At 45.4% G+C, this 16,011-nt stretch overlaps 1 protein-coding gene and 1 pseudogene across 1 annotated transcript in view; both read right to left on the bottom strand.

Annotated features, from left to right (window-relative positions):
• The window catches only part of LAMC1 (laminin subunit gamma 1), a 139,768-nt gene that overhangs the window by 43,288 nt on the left and 80,469 nt on the right, over positions 1-16,011 (bottom strand). The window contains exons 2-5 of the mRNA XM_035123885.3: positions 12,503-12,807; positions 8,012-8,142; positions 6,285-6,451; positions 842-1,030 (exon numbers count right to left, since the gene is read on the bottom strand). Of these exons, the coding sequence (XP_034979776.2) occupies positions 842-1,030; positions 6,285-6,451; positions 8,012-8,142; positions 12,503-12,807 (792 nt within the window). The remainder of the gene's footprint in view (positions 1-841; positions 1,031-6,284; positions 6,452-8,011; positions 8,143-12,502; positions 12,808-16,011) is intronic.
• LOC148684954 (uncharacterized) lies at positions 9,182-10,012 on the bottom strand (annotated as a pseudogene).

The following is a 16,011-nucleotide window of genomic DNA, read 5'->3' on the forward strand; positions in this document are numbered from 1 at the left end:
CATGATCCCTAGCTAGCAGGACCAGTGGTTGGGGAAGATGGGAATGGTAGTCCAAAACATCTGGAGGGCCGCAGGTTTGACATGCCTGCTCTAGACGGTCGTAGCTTAGATCAGTGTCTGAGTTGGACACCTCAGCTATATTATATTCTGTACAGATCTTATTGAATATGTGAATCTGGGTAACCACTGTTTAACATCTTAAACATTATTCTACTAATGCCCAAGTACAGATCTCTGTTCACACATCATCCATTCTAGAACCAAAGAACTGTAGAGTCGGAAGGGACCATGAGGGTCATCTAGTCCAACACCCTGCAATGCAGGGGTTTGTTGCCCAACATGGGGCTCAAACTTATGACCCTGAGATTCAGTCTCATGCTCTACCAACTGAGTTGTGACCAAGAAAGAGAATTCAGAATCACTAGGCACAGCAAGGAGGCTTAACTCTCCACTCCTGTTGGAAGAAGCAACAGGATGCACTTGGGGACATCACTGCCTCTTCCCTAATGGGCCCCTCCATCGCTGATATTGGGTGGCCACGCCCCATGGGCAGTGCACCCCATTTGCCCCTTCCACATGATCCTTGCAATAGACAGGCTCTTCTCCGTCTCACATACATCCCACCCATTAGGACTACAACCATTTTGGTAGGCCCCCACCTTTTATAAAATGAAGCTGATTTAAGAGCTGACTTCACACAAAATGTTACCGGTATTCTAGTTGTTACAATTTAAACCCACAAAGGGTAACCTTTTAAAATGGTCAGCATGCCAAGAACTCTCTCCCTTTGGAAGCTTAACAACTGAAAAACACAAAGAGATTCATCATCTCTGCCACTCACCCACGGGGTTGCAGTTACATGGCAGGCACGATTCCTCACTCCCAAGGCGGTAGAAATTCTCCCGGCACCTCTCGCAGTTTGGCCCGTCAGTATTCCCAAAGCAGCTTGTGCAGTGGCCACCGTGGCCCGTGGAACGGTAGAGCTCAGGATCAAAGTAGCACTCCTGTGACCGGCCATTGCAGTTACAAGCTAGAGGTAAGGAACAAACATGTGCTTGTTTAGTAGGCCATTGAAGTACATCTCCCTGCTAAATCCCTTTCCATCTGCCCAACCCTCCATGCAACAAATCTGGAAGTAAACGCTACCAAGTCTATAAAGTTGTAAAATAAGATGCTCAGTCCAAAAGAAAAATGCAGATTAATAGAAACAACAAATGGCTCAGAAATGAAAAGAGGTTGGGGAGAAGTAAAGAGATGAGAAAATTAAGCAATTGTTTCTACCTGTTTGGAGATAATGGGAGGAAGAGTTTGGGGCCTCAGATAATGTTCCATGTTTACCATACAGAATATAAAAGCTCAACAAGTTCAGTGATTTTCAGAAAGCTAGTTCACTGAGGTTTCCTTCATATAAGTTCAGGGGGACACCAAAAGTAGCAGAGGCTGAGATGGTTGGTGAAGCTTCTGAACTGGAGCCAAAAATCCCATAGGTTGGGCTGTAGTAGAGCTTAGTTTCCTCCTGTTCTTGTTTTGTTTTGTTTTTTAAAAAAACGCCAAGCCATATTTTGAACTAAAAAAGAAATAAAGGGCCAGCAACAATGGATCTATCCTCCAATTCCCATGTAAGCTAGAACACAGGCAACATTTTCTTTTACACACAACAACAACAACAACAACAACAACAACAACAACAACAACAACAACAACTGAAGAGCAGAGACTTTAGCAGGAGTCCTCTGCTTATGAACTTCGTGCTACGCAGACCCATTTCTGGTGCACATGTCAAGGCAAGTGGGAACGTCAGGAGAGAAATCTGCTAAGGTTCGTACACTGCGTTAAAGACCCCCTTTTGCCCGGGTCTTGGCTTACATGAGAGAAATAGCTAATGGTGCAGGTGCAATTCCTTAGACTTGGGGGCGGGGGGCGGGGGCACAAATGGAAAGCCTGGGTTGAACTCCCAGGCCACTAACTGCCAATCCACAGCACAGAGTCAAGCTGCGGAGGACCTTAAGGTCCACAAATAACAACACGTTGGAGATCCCGAGCCATAAGGTGGTTAGACTGTGCTCAACTAGGGCCAGGGCCTTTTCAGAATTGGCCCCAACTTGGTGGAACGCTCTCTCACAGGAGACTAGGGCCCTGCGGGATTTGACATCTTTCCGCAGGGCCTGCAAGATGGAGCTGTTCAGCCTGGCCTTTGGCCTGGACTCAGTCTGACCCCTGTGTTTTCCTCCCTTATGGTTTTTGACTTGGGCCTTTTTTAAAATGAGGCTGCATTTAAAATTTTAAATGTAAATTGTATTTTAACCTGTACTTTAACTAACTGTTTTTCTTTCTTTATGTCTTATTGTAATTTTACTGGTGTCAGCCGCCCTGAGCCTGGTTTCAACTGGGAGGGTGGGGTATAAATAAATAAATAATAATAATAATAATAATAATAATAATAATAATAATAATAATAATAAAATTATTATTATTAAGCTGACACACCCTTCCTGCATTTGCTGTGTTGAGCAGCTGCCTGATCCTCGGTTCAGCAGCTTTAGGGTAAAACCGCCCCAGGGCAAAGGAACCACAAGGAGCTCCATAGGTACCATGGAGCAAAGCAGAATATCACTGTCCATACTTTGGATTCTCCTGATGGTTCACTTGCTCTTGCCCGAGGCTCCAGGAGGTGGAGGCCATTAGCCTTTGTCCATGAGCATAAAGCTTTCTCCACCCCCTCACCCCAAAAGGCTGGAGTCTGGATATGTTGCTGAGTGTACAGTACTAGATTTTCCACCCGGCTGTCTCTCCAGCTGTGCTACAGTTTCTAAGCTTCCCACAGCCCTCCCTCCCACACAGTTTACACTGCTCTCTGGCATGCAAACTGCGGGGAAAGATAGCAGTGAGACCAGCCTCCCCCAGCTGCATCCTGTGTGTCGTCTGTGTATGTGAATGAGAGAGACAAAACTTTCTGCTTTCCTTAGCACAGACAGGCCTAATTGCTCATGTCAAGGACATGGAGCAGAACAAGAGCCCATCAGACACCAGTTTCGTCAGGCTTTCAACTCAATTCACATATGCAGCTGGGAACTTTCAGCATACATATGAAGCAAGTTAAGAAGAAACATTGCCTTTTCTTCCCATGCAGTAAGCTAGTGATTTTAATGCTGGAGGCCAGAGCCCACTAGCGTGCAATGAAGCAGGCTAAATTGTGCCTTCGCAAATTAAGCCATAGTGTTGGGAGCACCCTAATCCATGCTCACCAGAGTGTGGAGTCCCCATGCAGCACAGATGCTATACCCACGCCCGTCAAATGTATGGGAAGGAATAAAGAAGCACCATGCAGCCTGTGCTACAGCTAACAAGCGCGGGGGTATTCCAGAAGCATAACTCAAAAAGTGCAGCCCCATCGCGGAGGGAAATGCAAGATGCTGCAAGGCAATTCTTATCTGTCATTACAAGGAGAATGCCTTCTCACATTTCTTATATATATTTATTACAGTGGCAAACCAAACAGGCATTTTAAATGCCTATAGCAAACTGTTTCAACGTCTGCCTTCATCGGTTCCTCTGTAGAAAGAAGGCTGTTTCCAAGGGGGCAGTTTTAGGGTGGGCACAGGAGGCCTTCATTTTGCTGAAGTGAAGCCACACTGCTTGTATCCTCTAGGTCAGTGATGGGCAACCTTTTGAGCTTTCTCAAAAGGTTCTCTTTGAAGTGATACCTTCTACCTGTCCTGGTGCTTTTGAAGGTAGCTGTATCTATGGAGTACACACGGGTGATACAGCACTTGGAATTACAAGGATGAGACCCAGGATTGCTGACAGATGGCTTACGTAAAGCTCTCACTAACAGTTTGCGTAGAATGGAAGGCTGGCAAAATGCTGTAGCAGGAGGCTTGCTGATAACAAACTCTGAATGGTTTGCTAAATCTAACAACAAGTAGCTTTCTCTGATTGCCAAGTGATAGCTAGGAGATGCTGGATGGAAGTCTCCCACATGTGGGATATGTTGCTCTTTGTCAGGTGGCTGTTCACTTTGATGGAGGTGGTTTTCTCTAGGCAGGATGGGAGCCCAATGGATGTTGCAATCAATTACATGTGGATGATATTCTTTTTGCAGGAGACGTTGTTTATTTTCAGTGATCTTTTGGTGTTTTATCTTTGTTGCAAATGCATTTTATTCTAAGAACCAGTCTGTAAACAATGATTTTTAAAATATGTTTTGGATGTCAGGATTTCCAGCACAGATGCGTGTGAGCATCTCTGGTTTATGTTGTAAAGACTGGTGACTATTTTGTTATTTCAACAGTGAGAAGAACATCCCATCCAATGCACAGCTCAGTGATGTGCTGCCCATTATGGAAGGAGATGGGGAACTTGATATGAGGCTGCTGTTTTTATAACATGCACTTATATCCAAGGGTAGGACTCAGGGGGTCATTTGAGAGTCTTCACTTGAGTTTCAGCTAAATTCATGGTGCTGGATCACACCTTGAAGGAACGAGGGTCCCAGGGAAAGAATTTTCACAAAAACAAACATTTCTCAGTTTCTTCAGCAGAGATCATTTGCATCAATAACCAGAACTTTATTGTATTACAAACCTGTGCCCATTTGAAAAATATCTGAAGGCCAGAAATACTTTGCAACTCCAGAAGCAAGAAGATTAAGCAATAAGCAGAAGTAAGTATCAGATTAAGCAATTAAAATAGACTGCTTTTATCAATACTATTTTCCTCTCTTTTTTAAAAAAAACACCTCTTTCTATGACCACTTAATTGATTCCCAAGGATGTCACAGAACAACTAACAATTGCACACATAAGTTTTCAGCCTTACAACAGTTTTCCCTGCTTCACTGTCATCCTATTCTTCTGTACATTCCAGATAGAAGATGAATCTGCCTGCCACACACTGCAGTCCTCCCAAACACCATCCGGGTACCATATGTAAGGACGTTTCCCACAAGAAAAACAATCACTATGGAAACAATGCAAGGTGCCTTGCCCAGAATAAAGCTCTGGGCACCAGGTTAATTCTGATGGACACATCTCACACAGATGGTTTCTTGGTACACCTAACCCACTCTACAACCCCTAATGCCAAACATGACACGCCTATTTAATGACATCATGAAAAGGGGGGCTCATCCCCAAAACCTGGACCCACTCCAAAATAGTCACCTAACCTACAGCTAGGGTATTTTTTAAGCCTGAGTGTTACAGCAGTTTCTAGGAAGACAGCAGTCCCTAGCACTGGTTTAAGCTCAAGTCCTTAGACCTTTCTCCCCATCAGAACTTTGCACCCAGAATGAAAGACAAGAAATCCAATTTTTCTCCCCATAAGGTTTGGGTTTTTTTCCCTTTCAAAAAAGAAAGGACTGCATGCCTACCACAAACTCCAGAGTAACTCAGAAAAACAACAGGTCTCGGGTAGCATGCAGAATAGAGTTCCCAGATTTTTTTAAACAACCCAGCAGCCAAACACTTTCGAGTACTAATGGCTACAATGATGTGCTTTAAAGTATGTGGACAACACCTGGGGGATGTCTCAAAAGCCAAAGGGATTGCTGAACTGGATTTCTACTAGTTAGAGGGCAAGGCTTCTGTGTGGTTGGACTAGGTGACCCTTGGGGTTTGCTTCCACCTCTACAATTCTATGATCCTTGCCCCCTTCCCAGGACTAGGAGAAGCAGAGTAATGTATGCAAAGGGAGAGTCCTGCATATCAGCTTGTATATTTCATGCCTATTATAGAATTCCTTTCTTGTGACTGTGGAATTTGGGTCATCCTGGCACAGATTATCTATTTATTTTCATCCACAGAACACAATTCCTGGTGATAATTAGTTGAGTCCAGAGGACTATGCTGAATTAACAATGCATAAATGAGAAACACATTTATAATCTTGCAGTTGGGTAAATAGATAGGTGTGCCAACAATAACCACAGATAACAAGCTGTATAGCACCTAGTGTGGTCTGAATTCTGAGATATGAGCCGAAGAATTACCCAACACTCTGCAGGTTCCAAGGCATTTCTACCACACAACACATGCCAACTGATAATAGGAAACAAAGACATTTGAGGTAAGGTTTAAAATAAGCTAAGCTCCTGAATTAATACAGGATGACAAGAGACAGGAAGGGACTGGATCTTGCCAGGAGGAAAAAGGAAGAGAACACTCCAAAGAGCTTTAAAATTGGCTACCTCCCACATGACAGTAGGAGGTGATGAAATAATTGGCAGGAAGATTTTGCTTCTTAGACAAAGCCAGATTATTTAAGAACAACTCCAACACACTTACGCAAACATTCGTTGGCACTCTCTGACGTTGCTCTTCTCCAAGGCCGGTCGTTGTAAAAAGGGAGGCACTTTTCACAGTCCACCCCAAAGGTATTGTGCTTGCAGTTGCAGGAGAGCTTTCCATATTCATTCTTCATACACTCGCTTGCGTGGCCGTTGCATTTACACCTGCACGGTGGGAGCAAGACTTCAGGAAGAAATGTACATCTTGTGCCCCAAAGAGTCCAAACCTCCTACACAACCAGACTGACTCACATCAAAGGAACACCTAGGGTCTGTCTGTTCCTTCCCTCCTCCACCCCAAGGGAAGTGATTCTCAGGGCAGTGGAAATTTCTTAACATACAATGAACCAATACAGTCACCCGACCTCTCTCAAGTGACGGCTAAAGCCAAGGAGTAGGTGAGAAAGCAATTTCTAAACATTTTTTTCCTTTAAAAAGAAAGAAAGAAACAGATCTGAATGTGCTTCCATATCCATTGAGGAATTGCCTTTTACATTGCCAATGAAAAGCATGCAGTAGAGACAGGCAAACAGGGACCTGTTCTGACATTTCTACCTTTGCTGCCCTGGGCTCCTTTGGGAGAAAGGGCAGGATAGAAGTAGCAATAGTTATTCCAATATAGCTTTCATGTGCCCCTCTCACATCCGCTCCACCATGTTATTATGCAGTTGATTTCTCCAGAGTAAGCCCAAACCAGTGGCTCTCAAATGGTGTGGCACACTACACTAGTACGGCAGGAGAGAATGACAAGTGTTTTCAAAACTCAACTGGGTTTGCCCTCATAACTCTGACAGAAGTGTTATTGTTTTACAGATGGAAGACACTGACACATCTAAGTGAATCAAAGGCAGATAAGGGATGCTGATATTACTTTAAATGAAACAAAAATGCCACTAGCTCCCACTATGCCACAGCACAAAACTTATTGGTAGAGCAAACATGATGAAATTGTGTAAAGCAATTTCAAAGTTTACAAATGAAACGTACTCTACGTACCTACTCTAGCAGCAAGAGTTTAGTGGCTAGAAGTTCAAAGAATGTATTGTGAGCCAAGAAGCCCAACTTCTACCTTATTTGCCTTATGCTAACCAGTTCTTCAGCATCAGTTGTTTCCTTCTTCCACATTGATGCATGGAGATAAATATACTGGCCTAACTGAGAAGGTTGTTGTGAAAGTTACTGATGTAATATATACAAAGTGCTCTGAGCAAGTTAGTATCTGTACGGCAAGCTTTCATAGACAACTGCCAGCTTAAACAAGGTCAGGGATAAGGCAGAGCTGCAATTAACACACAACCCAATTATCAAGACTTTGCCCTGCTTCTCATCTGCACTGGTCACACAATTATTAACCAGTGAAAAGGGGTAGATTCTCGTGTCTGGGTTTTACTTAATGACAACCTCTCTTTTATCGTGGACAGAGACTTTTCATAAAATGTAAACAACACCAAGTAATTATGAGAAATACTACTGAACTTTATAAGCTTGACCTGGTTACATGAATCTAGTGCAAATGAAGTTGAAGAATGCACCATAGATATTGGAATAGTCCTTGAGCCAGTACACAAGTTCAGTAACAGATGTTTTATTAAGTCATCATTTTTAAATGAAAAATCACTTCAACTGTGTGTACATACAAATAAAAAAGGGGGGTGCAGTCAGAAGCCCCAAGCAAACACTCATTTAAGATATTGAATATATAATTGGATGTGGTTTACTACTTACCTGCCACCCACAGCAAAGTCAGAAATGGCATAGTAATAAGACTTGAGAACTTTGGGATCATTAAAAACTTCATCTCCAAAGGTGTTCAGGCGATTAAGGCTTACTCTGATATCGGTAGCAGTTACCCATTCCTAAAAGAGGAAATTGGAATGAAGCCACAATACACTCCATGAACAAGCCACAGCAACACTCAATGAATAGCACATATTCTATGTGGCTGCAGCCAAGGTTTGTTTTGGGCTCATTGCTTGTGGTTTGCTTGGGGAAAACAAACTCAGAGGCAAGGTTGAGATGTAATGCTAAGCCACACTCAGCAGCAGGAGGGGGACGGGGAACAGAGCACCCACGATTTTGTCCTGCATGTTCTGCTTCGAACCATAGTCATGGTTTAAAGTTACTGTACTTGCAAATGAGACCATTGCCAGTAGGCCTGTTGGGCCTTGTGATTCCACATTATTCATTATTTCCTTGAGAACACAACTCATCCATTATCAAAACTCGTTATATATTTTTTAGAATCCTTTTATAACCTCACATGAGAGCTTAAGAAGCCTCTATGAACAGCATTTTAGAAATTCTGTACCAACTGTGCATTCATCCTCCAATCACCCATGTCGATACTGCTCTGTGCTGTGACAAACCATAAAGTCACAAACGGAGCATTTGGATCTGCTGGGTTGTGCAAAAACTGCAGTTCCTGGACACTTTTCAGAGGCCGTTCAACAGAGTGCGATATGGTAGCCCTATCTCATAAGTAAGACATACATGGCAGTGGCCACATTTCTCTTTCACACTGCAATTCTATGGCAAGATAGATCACCATAACCAAGATCTGGGAGCAAAGTGTGTACCAGGAAGTTCACAAAAGCCAGGTGTGCATACACTACACCAGTGTGTCTCAAGCTTGGGTCTCCAGCTGTTGTTAGACTACAACTCCCATCATCCCTGACCACTGCTCCTGCTAACTAGGGATGAAGAGGGTTGTAGTCCAACAACAGCTGGAGACCCAAGCTTGAGAAACACTGTACTACACTGTACACAATTCAGAGTGTGGTTCAGCTATAACACCAAGCCATATGGGGGATAGGATTGAGCCCTGCGGAACCCCACACTGAAGGTTCCACAGGGCTGAAAAGCATTCCCCAAGGAACAGCCTCTGGGAATGACCATCCGAGTAGGACTGGAACCGCCACCCCTAGTTTGGAGAGGCACTCCAGAAAGATAACATGGTCAGTGATATCAAAAGTCGCTGAGAGGTCGAGAAGAATTAACAGGGACATGTTTCCCTTCTCTCTTTCTCAACAGAGGTCATCATACAGGGCAGCCAAAGCAGTTTCTGTGCCCAAACCAGGCCTAAACCCTGATTTAAATGGATACAGAAAATCAGTTTCTTCCAAAAGCGCCTGGATCTGGCCTGCAACCACTTGCTCCAGAACCTTGCCCAGGAAAGGGAGATTAGCAACTGGCCAGTAGTTAGTTGAATTTTCTGAGTCCAGGGAAGATTTCTTAAGGAGTGGTTTTACCACTGCCTCCTTCAAACAGGCAGGGACCACCCCTCTCGTAAAGAGGCATTGATCACCTCCCTGGTCCAGCCAGCTGTTCCTTCCCTGCTGGCTTTTATCAGCCCCGAGGGGCAAGGGTCTAGAGTGCAAGTGGTCGCTGTGACTGATCCAAGCACCTTGTCCACATCGTTGAGCCATCAACACAACAGGACTAGATTGTGCTCTGGACACCCCTTGAGATTCATCTGCTGTAACAGCAGTCAAGGTATTGGTAGACGCAGGCGATGTTATCCTCAAAATGCTTTGCAGACAAGTCACAGAGAGCCACTGTTGGTTCTACTACCTCCTTTGGGCCAGCCTGTAAAAGGCCCTGTACAACCTGGAAAAGCTCTGCCAGACGACATGATGAGGATGCCATGGAGGCAGCAAAGTAGGCCTTTTTTGCTGTCTTCACTGCCACTAGGTAGGCAGTGAGACTTGAGCCCTCAATAATGAGCCCTTACCAGTGTTTGGTTGCATTCATTTGAATCTTTCCTCCACTGTTCAAGCCATTTCCCAGCTTGTCTCCTCGCCCTTATCTCCGGAGTATACCAGGGGGCCAATTGGGCTCCACGAAGTGGGAGAGGGCACTCAGGGGCAATCGTGTCAATAGCCCAAGCCATTTGGGTGTTCCAGAGGTCAGCCAGGGCTTCAACAGGCGCACCAGTCATATCAGCCAGAAATGCCCCCAGAGCCATTTGGAATCCCAGTAGATCCATCAGCCTCTGAGGGGGGACCTTCTTAATGGGTCCCCCACCTCTGCAGAAGGGGAAAAGGTGCTGACATTCTAAATCTAAACAGGAAGTGATCTGACCATGACAAGGGACTGGTGTCAATGTTCCACACATTCAAATCACCGTCTTCCTGCCTAGTCGAAAAAACAAGGTCCAGAGTGTGACCTTCCACCTGCGTTGGCCCGGTGACATGTTGGGACAGCCCCATGGTTGTCATGGCAGCCATGAAGTCCTGAGCCGCCCCAGAGCCAGCTGCCTTGACATGGATGTTGAGGTCTCCCAGAATCAGCAGTCTGGGAGTCCTCAACACCGCCTCCAAGACCAGCTCTGTCCAGCTCAGGAAGGGAGACTGCTGGGCAGCAAGGCGGGCAGTAAACCAGCAGAATCCCTCATCTGTCCTGATCGGCCAATGCCAGGAGCACACACTCTAGGTGTCCCCCTCCCACAACTGGAGAGAGACCCTGGGGATAGAGAGAGAGAATCTCTATGGACTACAACTCCCCCTCCCCGACACCTCAAGTCTGGCCTGATGCTGCACTGAGTACCCTGGTGGGCACAGCTGGGCGAGACCAACTCCACCCTGTTCACCCACCCAGGTCTCAGTGACACAGGCCAGATCAGCCTCCTCATTCATAATCAGATCATGGGTGGTCCTTCCCTTCCCCTCATATGAAGCAATTCCCTACATCTTACCCTGGTTAATGGAAAATGGCCACTGATGATTTGCCTCAAGACCAACTGTCACACACAAGGGGAAGATGGACCCAGGTTCAGGTACAAAATGCCAAAATATGGCTGAGCGTTACATCTGAACCATCCCAACAGCTCAACTCAACTAAGCAGTTGAGTCCTCAGGGATGCTAGCGTTTCTTGGGATTTATTTCTATCCCATATCCTTCTTTCTAAAGGGTTTGGAATGCTTTGCTTGGTCCAGGAAGTAGGGGAGAATTTTTAAAAGTTAACCAAAGATATGTACATGTATTTGGTTTGCTGGAGGTTTTCCAATCTCAGAACCAAGTACACATGTATAATACACACAATGAACCATTCTTACATGAATGCTTTGTTTTAAATTCTCAGCTTCCGCTTTCCCATAGACTCACCGCAACCCAAGAGAAACCAGCATAATTGCTCCAGAATAGATACCTGCCCCAATGCTTTTAGGCTCAGGTTTGTCTTTTCTTGGGAGCCTACATTCCAATACATACTGAATAATCATCAGTAAGGCTTTCATGTTCACAGCACCCAGTATTTTTCCTGTTCATTTCATAGCTTTAAGATATGCTGATGCCAATTTGAAAAGGAAGCAGGCGGATCCCATGGAAAAACAAATACAACCGCAATGCAACACAACAGTTCTGTTTCCCTTATAAGGAAGGTGCCTGGTTTCCTTGTTAGGAGGTGTGACAGGATGTAAATTTAAATGGATCAGTTAAACAAGAGGCAGTGCTGGCCCACAACTTAGATGGCTTTGGAAGATGATTAGACAAATTCATAGATATTAAGCCTACCCAATGGCACTATGGTTCTGAATAATGCTGCTGGAAACTGCAGGAGAGGAGAGTGCTGTTGCTCTCAGCTCCTGCTTGTGGTTTTCCCATGGCCAGTGTGAAAACAGGATACTGGACTAGATGGGCCACGGACCTGATCCAGCAGGCTCTTTCTTACGTTCTTATAAAAATCTGCACCAGTTTCCCCCTGCAATGAACCGCCGGACCTACATGGTGGACCACAAAAACAGCCAAATTCCCAAGCTCTCCCATTACCATTTTAGTAATTATTCTTCATCACACATGTATATCAGTCTCCTTCAAAGGAGCAGACAGGGTGTTCTGTGGTTCCCATTCATTTCAATAGAGATTGTGCCAGAGAATGTGTGAGGAATCGCACCCTGAGGCTCAGATCTGTCCATTCCCACTGTGCTGTACTCAGGCGCAAACATGAAGCTGCTTCACATGTCTCACGCCAAGGGTCTCCCTGGCCAGCTGCTAAACAGCAAAATACAGAACACACCTGAATAGGTAGGACCATAGACAACCTCACTAACTAATGAAACTAGAGCATGCTGTGGGCCTACATTGGGGTTATCCATTAAACGTAGAGAGGAGCTGCCTGGTGTCTTCTTCTGGTTGTACCCAGGGGAGACTTAGATATGAAGAACTGAGATGTGCCTCAATCACAGCCCCTGATCCAGATCCAATCCCCATTCTCCTTACCTGTAAGACAGGGCTGTTGTCAAAGTTGTAAGCGCTGGGCCTGCCCTCGAGTGTTGAAAAGGCTACGTTGCCTCCTGTGAGTGGAGAGATGTCACTGAATTCGTCCGTGCAAACGGCCTGCTGTTCATCCTCCCCGGTCCTAATGAAGGCACGACTGGATTTGCGGTAGGTGTTCTCGCATGAGCCACTGTAGTACTGGTAAGGCACCCAAGGACCGTCTTCCCGAGTGCGTTTGTAGATGGCAAAGCTCTCCGGCCGGCTGGTGTGAAATTTCAGGCGTACGTATGTAATATCAAAGGCCTTTCCTGTAAAAGAAGAAAAAGGGTTGAGAGTTTGAGACTAAAATGCAAGAGCAGGAAGAGAGAGAAATGTCTCTTTGTTCTTTTGAAAGTCTGTAGGGTCGACTTGCTATAAATGTTTGTGTGAAAAATCAGAATGAGAAGCTATGTTTATAATATCAAAACAAAATGAAAAGATTATGTTTGTCATACTGCAAACTTGTAAATGGTCGCTCTCCTGGTTACCTGTGGCAAGTTAAGAAAAAACATTAGGCAATAGGTTAGAGGGGTTTTTAGCACACTGGATGAGAATGGACACTTCTTCGCAGCTGAAAATGCACCACAAATGTTTTAAGAGTGGTGTGCATAATATGCAGCTTTGTCATTTTACCTGCAAGGAGTACAACTGGTATTTATTTTATTTTTTTCATAACAGCACAATTGCCCACTCTGTCATTTTACTAAAGAAACAATTAATCAATTTGTTTGGACAGTGTTCTCGAAGCTACGAACATGAGTTTGACCAAACTGCGGGAGGCAGTGCAAGACAGGAGTGCCTGGCGTGCTATGGTCCATGGGGTCACGAAGAGTCGGACACGACTAAACGACTAAACAACAACAACAACATCCAGCCCATCCTCCACATGAGCTCAGTGCAGAATGCATGGAACTTAACCTTTATTTGCCAAAGCAAGGCAGGCGAGTGATATTTTGACCTGTCCAAGGTCCCCAATGAATGTCATGGCGTAGACAGAGATTTCAACTCAGGTCTACTGTGCCCAAGTACCATACTCTACCCGTGTCAACTCAGGGGATGCAACTGTGGTGGTCCTTTCCAAGGACACAAAAAGTAATGCGCAAATTCACTATTTGGTCTCTGACATGCAACAAAACAATTGTGTGTATCTTTTCCCCCTATGCCGACAATGACCAAGCAACTTTGGCTGAGGAGGATGAAAGAAGCATACAGTACTCCAAAAGTTAGCATCGAAGACAGGAGTCCTTGCTCCAACCTAGGTCTCACTACCTCATGCGCCTATGAAATGTGCAGCCAGTCTGCATGCAAGTCAATGAAACATGAGGCTTCTCCATGCAGTTAATGCTTGATTTGGCCTGAAAGGAAATCTGAGGGTGCAATGTTAGTACAGTAGTTATTCCAGGCACGTCCAGCAGGTAGATCGTGGTCTCCCGGTAGATCACTGGACATCTGTGGTAGATCACTGGCTCCCCCCCCCCCAAAGAAGCTCAACAACTTTGGCTCCCTTTAAAAAAGCTCGACATTTTAGCCCTTCACACACACACACCCAAATGGTGCTCTCCTCCTCCCTAAAAAAGCTCAACAACTTTGACCTGAACCCAAAAAAAGGGGGTAGATCACTGCCAGTTTTTAACTGTGAGTAGATCACAGCCTCTTGGGAGTTGGCCACCCTTGGAATACACTGTAGGCTTGCACACTACTCACCCAGCACAACGGGTAAAACGGAGATAAAAGGAACAGGCAACACAGCACCGTACTAGGCTAAAGTCCCATCTTCTCCAGCACCCCGTTCTCACAGTGTCCAACCAGATGCCTATGGGAAGTCTGCAAGCAGAACCCAGTGCAACAGCACTCTCTGCATCCGATTCCCAGAAACTGGTAGTCTCCAACATATGCCCATTGTTGCTAGTATCTCCCCTGATAACCATAATACCCATGCATCTGTCTAAACTCTTTCAAAGCCACCCATGCTGGTGGCCATCACTACATATTATGGGGACAAAGTCCATGCAGTAGTTTAATTTTGTGCTGTGTGAAGAGGTTCACTGGATGACCCTGAGCATCTACATTTTCCACATTATGCACAATTTTGTACATGTTACTCGCCCTTTTTTTCTAAACTAAGAAGTCCCAAACATCACAACTTTTCTCATAGAACAACTTGGAGTGCAAACTTGAGAGCTTGGAGTGCAGCGACTGAGGAAGGAGCAGAAGGTGAGCTGAGCTTGGGAGACACTCTGTAGGTTTTGTGGTTTTGTCTTTTGGGGCTGTGTGTGAGTAAGTTTGTGTGCTTATTTGTTTTCTTACTTGTTTGTGTGCTTGTGCTGGTTTTCTAGGGCTGCTGCCTCTTGGATTTGGGTGACTGTCCAGGCTTGTGTGGGTGTTTGTTTCTGGCTGTGACCTTGTTTGTTTCTGGCTGTGACCTTTCACCTAGAAGTGTGAGTCAGGAAGTTCAGGTGATTAGCTGTGGGCGGAGCTAGTCAGAGCTTGGAGTGTAGCGGCGCGCGCCTAGCGGCGCACGCAGTTTGACCCATCTTTTTGACCTAGGGCGGCAAGTCTCATACGTTTGTTAGGGGGGACCTAGGCCTCTTCCTCTTTCCCCCTTGACCTCAAGGTTTTCAAGATGGAGGTGGAGGGAACAACCATTGTCACCTGCAATTCCTGTGCAATGTTTGTTTTCTTGCCAAAGGATGTGGGTAGCTACACCTGCAACAATTGCAAGTTGGTTGCCCTACTAGAAAACAAGGTTGCCTTTCTGGAAGAGAAGGTGCAGCAGCTTCAGGGGCGTGTATCTACGCTCCAGAGAATTAAAGAGCTGGAGCTTTTCTTGGATGCAGCAGAGCACACTGTCTGCACCAAGGAGGAGACAGGGGATCTCCCTGAGGAGGAGGTCAGTTCCCCAACACAGCAGCCAGATGTATGGAGGAACGTGACTCATAGAAGTAGAAGGCCCAGGGATCGCTCTGAGTGCTTAGAATTACACAACCGTTTTGAAGTGCTCATGGAAGACGAGGAACAGACTCCACCTGAGGATCTCTCCCTCATCACAGTTGATGAGGAATATGAAGACGAGCAACCAAGTCAGTCCTCTGGAAATATGCAGGTAACCTTGGAAGGGACAGCACATAGAAGAATCCCAACCAAGCCTATGAAGAGGCGTGTAGTGGTGATTGGGGATTCCCTACTGAGGGGTACAGAAGCAGTGATCTGTGGGCCTGACAAGATGTCTCGAGAGGTGTGCTGTCTACCTGGGGCCAAGATCAAAGATGTAACAGAACGGCTGCAAGGAATCATAAAACCCACCGACAAATACCCCTTCCTTTTGGTGCATGTGGGAACCAATGACACTGCAAGCCATAGCTTACAGAAGATCAAAAATGATTATGAGGCTCTGGGCAGGAAGTTGAAGCAATTAGATGCACAAATTGTCATCTCTTCTGTCCTCCCAGTTGAACGACATGGCCCAGGGAGAG

This window comes from Zootoca vivipara, chromosome 7 (genome assembly GCF_965207765.1).
Source record: "Zootoca vivipara chromosome 7, rZooViv2.hap1.1, whole genome shotgun sequence".
In the NCBI taxonomy this organism is placed as follows: domain Eukaryota; kingdom Metazoa; phylum Chordata; class Lepidosauria; order Squamata; family Lacertidae; genus Zootoca; species Zootoca vivipara.